Here is a 12492-nt window from a genome sequence, read left to right on the forward strand (position 1 = left end):
TTCTTAAAAAGTATATACAGGCCAGGCATGGTGGCTCACATCCACAATCCCAGCGGTGTGGCAAAACAAGAATTGATTTCTACAAAAATTTTAACAAATCAGCCAGGCATAGAGGTGTTGCCTGCGATACCAGCTACTCCCTGCAGGGGAGACACCAGGTGGTATGCTGGAGCTAGTGTGAGAAGGGTGTCTGTGAGGGACAGCCCTGCAAAATGTGTCAGTGCCTTAGGAGTAAGGAGGGCACCCGTGCAAGGGAAGGGAGAGCAGACGGGCTACATGCAGGGACGTTGATCAAAGGATGAAATAAATTAAGATAATGGTAGCCAGGTTTTCTCAGGCAGAAGAGAGGTACAAATATGGAAAGGAATGAATGAGCCCTACGGTGTTGGACTGGAATTGGAGGTATTGGTGTGAAGTCGTGGAAAGTGACTTCAAAGACGGAAGTGTGTGTGCATGTACTTATATATACCTATACACACATAAATCAAGAGAAAGAGAATTTATCTACTAGAAGAACTTGGGGGAAGCAATTCCACGATAGCCATGAGCACACCCCCAGTTGTGAATTCTAAATGCCACCCCCCCTTAAAAGGAACCAGAGCTCTGGTGGGAGATGGGAGAGCGAGAGAGGAAGATGGGTGTGGCTATAAAGAGGGGACAGGAGGTGTCCTTGTGGTGACCGAAATGTTCTCTATCTTGCCTCTATCCATGTCAGTGTTCTGGCAGTGATGTTGTATTACAATTTAGCAAGATGTTACTATTGGGAGTAACTGATTAGCACAGGATCTGTTATTCCTGACTACCGTATGCACATCTACAATTAGCTCAAAATTAAAACTTCCATTTTAAAAAAAAAGAACCAGGGCTTATTGAGGATATGGCTGATTTCAAGGCTGGGTTCGGGAAAATATAAGATAAGGCTGGAACACTTTGTGCTAGCAAAAAAGAAATGGTCCAAAAATGAGGGGACATGTCAAAAGGGTGCATGTTCCTGGATGTTTTTGAAACATGTGTATTGCGTGTGGCGTGAATTAACAAGAGTGATATTGCAGTCTTACTCTCAACCTTTCCTTCTCTTCTCTTCTCTTTTCTCTCTCTCTCTCTCTCTCTCTCTCTCTCTTTTTAATTGGCATTATGTTTTTAAGATCTCTTCATGTGGATGGTTGGAACCAATTCATTGCTCCTAAATCCTTTAGAGCATACCCATCACAATTTGTTTTACAGCACCCTGCCACAATAATCTATACTACAAAGACCATCCTTGCACAGGTCTCCTTGTGAGCCCATGTGAGAATTTCCTTGAGATACTTACCCAGGAGCAGAATTGGTTGATGGAAGGATACCGCTAAGTAGCAATGAATCACCAAAATGACTAGTAGGGTGACATCCCCACCAACAGTACATAAAGTTTCTTTCTCCCCGTTAGGCAATTTAACAATGCCAACTGTGAAGGGAAAAGCAACATTCAACTCCTTTGATTCTTGTCAGTCCAATGAGGGGAAAAAATGGCATCGTATGGTTGTTTTAATTTTTATTTATTTCAATATTGATTTTGAACATCTCTTCATATGCTTTATTTTAGCTTTTTGGTTCCCTTCTTCTCTAGGCGTGAAATTGGAAACAGCTGTTATGATGTTTCATTTTGGTTTGATTGCACAATGTTTTCTACTTCAGATTTTCACATTTACTTCCTGAATTTCTTCTTCTTAAAAGAAGCAGATCAAAATGAGCAAGAGATGCATGAACGTGAGCCAGCAAACATGGGCTCTTCTCTACAAGAACTATCTTAAAAAATGGAGGATGAAAGCACAGACCTTGTTGGTATGGTTTAGAGTCTATGAGTTCTTGTATTTAGAGGACAAAAAGGATCTTCTCAGGCAACATAAACACTTATCTTCATTATTGGAAGTTTCATATGAGTAGCTTATTATAAGGCTAGATTTTTTTTCAAATTCTGGTCTTTGTTTTTTTTTCAAATATAATTTATTTTGTTCAAATAAAATCTAAAGTATATTATTGCTTGTCCTACTGAAGGCATTTTTCAAACAATTCATATTTGGAAACTCCCTGAAAAATAAAGATGCATTTTTATGCTGCAGAGATAACACTTTTGAATCTGAGCACATTCTAATCTCATGAAGACAGAGGAATAGAAGTTCAGGGCCAAAGTAAGTGAAAGAGACAGAATTTAATCCAGAAGTCATCCAAAAGTAATCAACAGTCTTAAAAGACAATCAAATTGTAGTGCTTCTACACAACTTCATTGTGGATACAGAGAGTATCAATTTGAAAGAAATGATGGTTATATAGACAAACATGTAAATAAAATGTCATTTTAAACTTTTAATTCTATTAAAAGTTTTACTTCTGATCATAAGAATGACTTGATGTGCTTTGTGTAGAAAATTCAGTAATTTCAGAAAAAAATATGATAATTTAGTTAAAGTTACAAATAAAATACCCATAGTCCAAGAGTTGACATTATAGACACTGTGTGTGTGTTCAGCAAATCTGTACTGAATGGTGACCTGGCAGTGAATAATGTACACAAAAATTCCTACATGGATCAAGGATTATATAAATATAAAAGTTGAGATCTAACTCAGTGTAGATGTCTTACTTCCAACCTTTTCCCTCTGTTATAGAAACATTATGTCTATTTTTCTATGTAAATAGATAGATATTGGTATAGACCTAAACCAACACACATGGTTAAGAGGGGAAATGAGAAATATGAGCACATATGAGGACTAGGACACTGCCCTCTTTTGAAAGGTCTTGTGCTTAGAATTATGACTAAATAATAAAGTGGGTTCTTATTACTGGACTTCACACGCATCATGCTGCATTTACAATTCTAGGATGTGGTCACAATGACAATGTCAAAAGCAGAAGTCAAAATAGGACCTTACTCCTGTTGATGGAAGCTGGTTGCCATTCCAGGCCAGCTGCCATTGATTCACCATCATCATCGTCACTCAGGTTTTAACACGGCAATCCAGGCTTTATCACTTGCACTGTAGTGTAATAAACTCAACCTCAATAGTCACTGGAATTGAAGTTACAACTCTGTCTTGGTGAATGATGTGCAAATTTTTAAATGTGCAGATTACAGGACAAAGCAAAATCAAGCCATGTGCAAGCCAGGAGAAAGGGCAAACGGAAAACAGGCTGCATAACAGAACTAAGTGTTTTAAATAGTTTGTGGATGGCTAATCTGTGGCCGAACACCTATTGATTTGCTTCATGTTTTTCTCATTGCTGTGTAGGAATGGTTCTTCTCGTTTCTCCTAGTGCTGTTTGTGTATCTGTTTCCCTCCACTTTGCATTACGTTCGTGACTCGCCTCAAATGCTCATCACGGATTTGGGACATGTCGATACTTTCAATGATTCAAATTACGTGATTGCATTTGCACCTGAATCCAAAATGGCCCGGGAGATCATGGACAAAGTGGCTTCAGCCCCTTTCATAAAAGGTGCGTTCTCAGGCAGTTCATGATAATTTTATTTTTTGCAAAAGACATTCATTTGAGGTTTCCTTGATAGGTCGTGTTCAATGCTCAAGTTTCTAGCGTTTATTTACAACATCAATATATTCTTTTCCAGCGTCAAAGAAGTTTTCTCTGTTCTCTAGTGTTTTATTTATGAAATTCTATGTTAACAGGTTTGTCCTCATCTTAACACTTAATCAAAATGACATACTCCACCATTATTTAAATGGAGGTTTGTGAGGAGTTTTTGGAAAGATTGGACTGAAGTGACAGCATGGTTTTTAAATCTCTTCAAATACATAATAGCTGAGAGAAACTCGGCACCCAAACCAAAACCACACGGGCAATGTTTGCAACAAAACCAGGTGGCAAGGTGTTTCTCGGTACCCCACGGTGAAAGTGGAGGGAGAAACGTGCTAGAAGCCACAAGATCAGCATAGCAGCTCTCTGGGGGCGGGGGAGGGGGCAAGAGGAAGAGAGCAAATAGAAGCAAGGGGGTCCTGAGGAGACCCTGTAAGAACCAACAGTTATTCTCCAGATGCAGAGATGGCCAATTTGAGAACAGCAATGAAAACCATGTTCAGTAATGACACAGGTAGTTTAGTGTTAGAATGCTATCGAGACGACTGAGTGTGTCAAGTGGAGCAGTCCCGACAAGGACTTACGCAATAGTCTCGTGCTCTCACTGCTGTGTCCTTGTTACCCAGGAGTCTCAGTATGGGGGAGAAGAGGTTTTGAGGGTTAGGACAGAAACGTTACAGGGTGCAGAATGTTGTCATTCCAGACAGCCAGCGAGCATTCAGAAGGGACAGGTCATGCCAAAACGACTCAGCAGCCAACTTGACACAAGCTGGGTGTGTACAAGTGCAGTGATTTCAAGCTCGTCAGATAGATATTAAAGTCCATGCTTTGGCATTATGTTACTAAAGGAAAAATAGAATCAACTGTTTACTTTGAAGGAGGATTGTTGGACATTCCTAATCCAAAATCTGAAATGCTCTGAACTGACATGATGTATGGGTGAAATATTCCACATCTAATCTCATGTGTTGAGTCACAGACAAAATGCAGCCAAAACTCTGTTTCATGCACAAAATTATTGAAAATGTTGTATAAACTTACCTTCAGGCAATGTGTATAAGGTGTATATGACACAAATGAATTTTTTGTTTAGACTTGGGTCTCATCTGCCAGATACCTTATTATGTATATGCAAATGTTGCAGAAGCCAAAAGGAAAAAAAAATTCAAAATCCAAAGCACTTCTGGTCCCAGTCATTTCAGATAAGAGTTACACAATCCATAGTAATGGGTTCTTACTATAAGCATTCATAAATAAGATGAAAATACCAGCATATGCCCTATGTGAACTTTATTATTGCATAGACAAATAGATGAGGAAAAAGTACTAATTTATAAATTGCTTTCTACTAATAAATGGAAAAGAAATGATAGAAATAAAACATTCCTGTTTTTTAAAAAAACCCTATTGAATTAATGGATCTGCACATTGAATGTCAGCAGCTGCTAACATCTCAAATAATAAACAATTAGAAATTATGAACTTTGATAAGACAGCACACCACCACCCACAGCCTGGTGAAAAGGTTAGACCTGAATCTGATTAAGGTCTGGATCTAGCTACTGAGTTGTAGAAAACAGGACAAAGGAACACCTTGAATTGCACTGGGAATATGCATGGTGGGAAATTATATGGGTTAAATCGGTTGGGTTTGATCAGTAACAGGCAGTGATTTACGTTATATACTTTAGAATTAACAAATCTCTTAAGAAAGCACTATCAAAATGTAACAGAATTATGCTGTCTTTGGGAACTTGGCCACATTGACACCACTGCCAAATGGAAATCTATACTGTAATCATAGTACATATTTGATCTTTAGCTAGGTCTGTCTGTACATGAGTTTAAATAGAGGCACTGGTATTGCCATTATTTCAACTTCATTGTGCTTTAAATTATTTGTTAAATAACCCTAACCCTAACCCAATGGAAATGCATACATTTGGAAAAGCATACTATATTTGTAATAGAAATGTTTGTCATGTAACACTAATGATTTTATCTAGAACATTGAACATCCATGTGTGCCACTCCTGCCTCCATTTAGGCCCAGAACTGCCTTTAGGGAGGAGATGACGTTAACATAAGACAACGCCAACATAATTGATCATGGCCTGGTATCTTTGGGCCACATAGAAACCGTCTTACTTAATTCATTTTTTTCATATGGCAGGAAGCACCGTCATGGGGTGGCCTGATGAAAAAAGCATGGATACTTTGGATTTAAACTATTCAATAGATGCTGTGAAAGTTGCCTTCACTGACACCCTCTCATATCGTTTGAAGTTTTCTTGGAGACATAGAATCCACAAGATGAAAGAACACAAGAACCATTCAGGTAACTTTCCTAGTAGAAAACATTTATTTTTGCTATTATGTTAGTCACCACAAGGAGCCATGTGTGATAGAAGTGAAACTACACGAACACACAACCACAACATACACTTTCAGCCTCTGATCACAAAAGAGATTCATTCTTATTCAATAAAATTTATATTCTTAAGTACGTTGTTCTATGAAGAAATTACATTCACTATTATTTCTCTGTTGTTCCTGAATGAAACCTCAACAAAATGCTCTTGCTCAATGCTCCACAAACATTTTTTTTAAAGTGTAGTGCTTTCTGGACACAAGTAACGGAAGAGCAAAGCTCAACAAAATAATCTTGACTAATGAAAAAAAGTGTAAGATGGAATGAAAAATCACTGAGAGCAAATCTTAAAAACACTACTGAGGCAGTTATGGTGTTTTTCTCGTTGGTGTGCTCCACAAACCTCACCTGAGAAGAGTCATCAACCACCATATTCTCATGGACTTTGAGTGTATTTCAAAACATTGAGATTGTGATTTTTCCTATAAAGATGACCATAATGGGTGTCTTCATCTTCTAAAGCTCGTTGTGATGCATTCGAAGAAACAATCATGTGTGAAGACTTAATGTTCTGGGAAAAAGGCTTTGTGGCTTTTCAAGCTGCTATTAATGCTGCTGTCATAGAAGTGAGTATGAAGTTAAGAGACCTAAATGTATTACAAATTAAATTTTAATGGGTGGTGGTGTAATGGATTGCCCTATCATTTATTCACTTCATTAATAAGACACAATATATTGAACAACTTCTGGGTTCAAACCTTTGTGCTGAGTACTGGAGATCAGAACATGAATAGAACACAGGCACTTTTCCCAGGGATACTGGCCATGAGAGAGAGAAATATGAATATATAGTCATCATAACAGTTTAGGTTCTATCGTAGAAATTTTGTTTTATTTTATTATTTTATTTTATTATTTTAGATGGGTTCTCACTATGGTGCCCAGGCTGGAATGCATTGGCTATTCATGGGTGCGATCATAGTCCACTGCAGCCTCAAATTCATGGGCTCAAGCAATCCTCCTACCTCATCCTTCTGAGTAGCTGGGACTACAGGTGTGCACCATCATGCCTGATCCGATCATATATTTTTAAATGGTGTGCCACACAAACAATAAAGCAGGTGGTACTCTGATGAGAAATATCAGGGAAGATTTACAAATTGAAATGACATTCCAGTTGGTCTCAAAACATAAGTAGCATTTTGTCCAGTGAACATGGCAGGCAGGAATGTTCTAGGAAATCAAGACAAAACCTGGGATATTCAGGGACCACGAGGGACCAGATCACAAAGGGTGTAATACATACACACATTTAAGTGTGGAGTGCACGTTTCCTTATAGTTTAAAGAAAAAGCCTGAGGCTATAATTAGATTGGTGACAACAATTTGTTCATTGATATCTTTCTTTAGATCAAAACAAACCATTCAGTGATGGAAGAGCTGATGTCAATTACCGGTATAAATATGAAGATGTTACCGTCTGTTGCCCAAGGAGGACTTGCAACTGATTTTTTCATTTTCTTCTGCATTATTTCTTTCTCTGCATTTATATACAACGTATCAGTGAATGTTACACAAGAAAGACAATACATGAAGTCAATGATGACAATGATGGGACTTCGGGAGTCAGCATTCTGGTAAATCACATGACTCCATTCCACATGTTGCATGATACACAGAACAATTCAGCTGGTTGAACTCTTTAGACCTATAAGGCATCGTGTTTAAACTGTTGCTTTCTGAAAGCAATGCATTACAAATGAGTACAGGCTGGGAACTTTCCATACTTCTTTGACTTAAGGGAAATGTGGTCCAGTAGATGTCTGCCAACACTCAGGGCACCAAAGATATAGATGATGACACTGAGTCACTAGTTACGTGTTCTTGATACTTAACATTAGAAACATAGATTTTGACGCACATTGAATGAGTCGTCACCTTGAGAACATGAGAAAAGAAGCCTATCATGCTCCTCCGGCAGTGGGATTTTCTTAGTGGAGGCAATGGAGCAGCAGCGTGGTGAGAACCTGTACAGGCCTGGGGCCGCCAGCTAAAGGTTGTCTCCATGTCAGCAATTAGTACTACCACCTTGGAAAATTACTTAAATTCTTTAAACCTCAGTTTTCTAATCCGTAAAACATTGACAATAATATCTACCTCTCACCGGGTTCAGTGGCTCAGCCTGCCACCCCAGCACTTTGGGAGGCCAAGGTGAGTGGATTGCCTGAGCCCACGTATTCGAGACCAGCCTGGGCAACTTGGCGAGACCCCATCCTACAATAAAAATAAAAAAATTAGCTGGGCGTGGTAATGAGCACCTGTAGTCCAGCTACTTGGAAGGCAGAGGCAAAAGGATTGCCTGAGTCCAAAAGGTCGAGGCTGTGGTGACTGTGAGCATGCCATGGCATCCAGCCTGGGCGATGGAGTGAAACTCCAACTAAAAAAAAAATAAAATAAAAAATCTGTATAAGTCCTGAGGGTTGCGAGAAAGAAATGTACTTAAAATGCTTACATGGCGCTTAAAAGCAAACATTCTGTCTTAGATATCAGTTGATAGAGCTCTGGGAAGTATTACAGCCTGAGAGGACAGTAGAGGCAAGTAAAGAAACGAAGGTTTGAGTCATCAGTTAATAGCATGATGTTTTGAAGAGTTTAGCCAAGTGCTGCGTCAGAGACAGCGACACCAGCATGAGTTCTGGAGTCAGAAAGCAATGGTTTGTACCTTGAATTTGCCTTTTCCACAGTGATGCTGTTCTCAGTGTTAAACAAGATATGTAGAGCAATAGAAGACTTTGGGAATGTGCTATGTAGCCTTTAAAAGAATGTTGAACACTTGAGTAGGAAAGCCATGCATTCTTAACGCTGCTGATCTATACCAAGCTTTCTTATTTTTCTACGGAAGTGTTCAGTACATCGAATGTAAAAGATGGTTGGTCTGGGTTGAGAGGTTTTTCTTTTTTCCTTTTTTCATATGTGTTACATTTTTGTATTAAAATTGCATAATGCAGTAAATTTTGTCCACTATAGATTTTTTAAATGATGAAAATCGACAAAGATCAAAGTAACCAAGATGATTAAAAATAAATAAATAAATCCAGTGAGAAAGTATTACATATCAGGGCTTTTTTCCTCTCAAAAGAAAAGGTATTTCATTTGTACAGCATTTGAAAAAATTAAGACAAGCCTTATAGAATGAGTATTGATGAATAATTTCAGATGAACAAAAGTGTATTGTGAAAGGGGAATCATTACAATCAGCCATTACAAACAAACCACCCCACAACATGACGGCATTTTCTATTTTAAATAAAAAATAAACTAACTGTTCATTGTGGATCCATTATAAGCAAGCTGCCATATTAAACCCATAAAACACACAGTTTCATTTAATTTTCTTATTATCCATTAGAGAAAACTGAAGTTTGAAGAGATTAAGTAACTGCCTCTCAGAATTACATAGTTACAATGTAGCAGAGAAAACTGGAACCAGATCTGTCTGATTGGAAAGCACATTCTCCTTTCCCCTTTAAATAACTTTCTTCCTGCTTCTTTAGCATTGATGTCAAGGAAAAAAAGTTCTTCATCGACGCTATAGATCTGTATCTATTTATGTCCTATGTCCATGTACACATCTATATCTGTATCTAACCATCAGCTTTGGGAGTTGGCAAACTATAGGCCATTTTTGTACAATCTGCAGACTGAGAATGACTTTTCTATTTTTTTATCAATATTTTTTATTATGATATTGTGGGGTACAGTTAAGGGTTAGGTATACAAACATGCCTCGTTCAGGCACCCTTGTTGATAAGAAGTGTCTCCCCGTCCCCAGACAGATATTTACTACCGTTAATCCTATCTCCCTTCCCTTCCCCCCCATAGTTTTCCACCACTGTCCGTCATTTTCTTGTAGTATTACATTGGATGTTCAAGGTCCACTATATGAATGAGAACATGTGATACTCGGATCTTTGTTTCTGTGAGAGGTCACTCAGTATTATAGACTCTAGTTCCATCCAGGTTGCTGCGAAATTCATGATTTTGTTCTTTTTTATGGCTGCGTAATATTCCATCGTGTATATGTACCACATTTTTAAAATCCAGTTCTCTTTTGATGGACAGCATGGTTGCTTCCACATTCTTGCTATTGTGAACAATGCTGCGATAAACATACGTGTGCAGGTATCTTTTCTATAGAGTGACCTTTCTATTTTTAAATGCTTGGAAAAAATCAAAAGAACAACCATATTTGGTATCTCAAATCAAAATGTATCCAAAATCAAAATATATCCCAAATCATAATATCACTGTCAACCAATTCATTTTTCTCGGAACACAGCCGCACATCATCTGCATGTAGTCAATGACCACTGTTGTGCTGCAGAGAGGCAGTACCGAGTGGTTGCAATGGAAACCACGTGGCCCGCAAAAGCCTCAGATATTTATAACCTGGCTTCTTTAGAAAAGGGCTTGCTGACCTCTGCTTCATTGTCATAATTATTGTCTATATTGTTTCAACCATCATGTGACTGTAAGAACTTGTCCAGAACAGACAGATCATCATAGATGTCTTCCCCGAAAGGCTCTCCTTGGAAATCTCTGCCAGTTGTGCCCACTGTGTCACTGAGGTTTTCTTCACTTGCAACTAGCAATCTAGTTCACCTGTTTCCTTGTTTATTACTTACCATCCCCTGTCTTAGATGAGCTCCAAGGCAGGGAATTGTTCTGATTTGTAAGCTATGACATTCTCTCTACTCTTGATAAAAAATGGTGACCTCCACAGAACATTTGTTGAATAGATGTATGAATAAAATGATGAAGTAACAACACTCTGAATGAATGCTTGCTTCCCTGTTAGGCTGTCCTGGGGTTTGATGTATGCTGGCTACATCCTTATTGTGGCCACTTTGATGGCTCTTATTGTAAAATACGCACACGTTATCGTCCTAACTGGTTTTGTGATGGTCTTCATTCTCTTTCTCCTGTACGGCCTGTCTTTGGTAAGTTGGCGACCTTAATCTCAATCTGTCTTTCCTGCCAATCATTTGTTACTGACTCTAGTCAGTTGTTGCTTGCAGCGTTTGCATGAAACAATATCTAGGGTTAGAGAATTGATGAAATATACTTTTATAATATAAAATCCCTCTTTTGTGCAATTGATGATTCTCAAAGAATTATATACCAGCTTATTTTTTTTTCTTTTTTCTCCTCTCAGATAACTTTAGCTTTCCTGATGAGCGTGTTGATAAAGAAACCTTTCCTTACTGGCTTGGTTGTCTTTCTCCTGATTGTCTTTTGGGGGATTCTGGGATTCACAGCATTGTACACAAATATTCCAGTATTTTTGGAATGGGCTTTTTTTCTTCTTAGTCCCTTTACCTTCACGATTGGGATGGCCCAGGTAAGAGTTAAGGTAACAATTTCACTTTTTACAAATCATTCTCACAGATTCCCTCCTAACAATACATGCAACATATTCTCAGCATTAAAATGTCATCCTACTTTTGTACAAATGAGCACTTAAGAGATAGGAGAGGTCTTTATTTTTCTCTCCAGCATAGTTTTCTCTTAAGTCATCAAACGTGGAGTGATCCTCTGTTATTGATGTGGTTCAGCTTCTACTTCTAAGTGGTTGCCCAATGAACATTTGTTTGATTTAGTGCTCAGGAAACATGACCCTTAATGTTATCACAAGCATTTGAAAACCAGGAATTTGGAATAAATAATTATTTTAAATTGTCCATTTCTGTATCAAACTGAACCTCCTCTCAGAAAAGTTAATTTTAGTTATGACATCAAAGCTATAAAATGTCAGATGAAAGGCTGTTACATATAAACCCATTAATAGTTCAGGAAGAAATTATTTTTCTGTCTTCTGCCCAATTACTGAAGTACTTTCACCCCTCCATGTTTTTAGCCTGAAATGGAATCTCCTGTCTAGAATGCCTTACTTTTGTCCCCAACCTAAGCCTGACAAAGTCTAATATTAGTCCAGCTCAAATACCACCCTCCCTGAGTTTGTATCCCCTCCTACAAGACTTACCTGGTGCTGCCTGTGGGTTTCTCAGTGCTTAATACCAACCTTCATTCACTTTCCAAGTTGCTTTGTAGTTGGATAATTTCATTGTTATGTTTCCCAGTGTCCAGCAAAAATAAGACAATCATAATTATTGATGCTGTGTTAATCTTTTAAAAATTCAGCATTTTTTTTTCCAGCTTCTACGTTTGGACTCCGATGTGGATGCTAATGCCCATTCGAATTCTTCACATAACCCACATCTAGTCATAGCTACTTTCTTCATATTGATGCTTGATACCCTTCTCTATTTGACATTGACGTTATATTTTGACAAAGTTTTGCCCTGTAAGTACTAGCCTAATTGTGATTCCACAAAATTTAATCAATGACCTTTCTTTAAAATGACCTTACAATGTATTAAATCTCAATTAGCAAGAATCTTTTTTCAAAATATTTAAGACAAGCCTAATGATATTCTGCACTTTGATTCTAGAATTACTTTCTATGACTGTTCTATTCTAACACTTCA

General features: G+C 38.0%; 1 protein-coding gene across 1 annotated transcript in view; it reads left to right on the forward strand.

The window, feature by feature from the left end:
• Positions 1–12492, forward strand: part of LOC103263352 (ATP-binding cassette sub-family A member 9-like) — a gene marked incomplete at its 3' end in the record, with an annotated part of 43992 nt that overhangs the window by 14054 nt on the left and 17446 nt on the right. Inside the window, exons 2-9 of the mRNA XM_008061034.1 lie at positions 1717–1821; positions 3270–3477; positions 5747–5911; positions 6467–6570; positions 7355–7581; positions 10803–10944; positions 11160–11345; positions 12161–12308. Coding sequence (XP_008059225.1) covers positions 1726–1821; positions 3270–3477; positions 5747–5911; positions 6467–6570; positions 7355–7581; positions 10803–10944; positions 11160–11345; positions 12161–12308 — 1276 coding nt within the window. The remainder of the gene's footprint in view (positions 1–1716; positions 1822–3269; positions 3478–5746; positions 5912–6466; positions 6571–7354; positions 7582–10802; positions 10945–11159; positions 11346–12160; positions 12309–12492) is intronic.

The sequence above is a fragment of the Carlito syrichta genome, unplaced genomic scaffold, assembly GCF_000164805.1.
Source record: "Carlito syrichta isolate Samal-C Ts95f unplaced genomic scaffold, Tarsius_syrichta-2.0.1 Scaffold304923, whole genome shotgun sequence".
NCBI classification, from domain to species: Eukaryota; Metazoa; Chordata; class Mammalia; order Primates; family Tarsiidae; genus Carlito; species Carlito syrichta.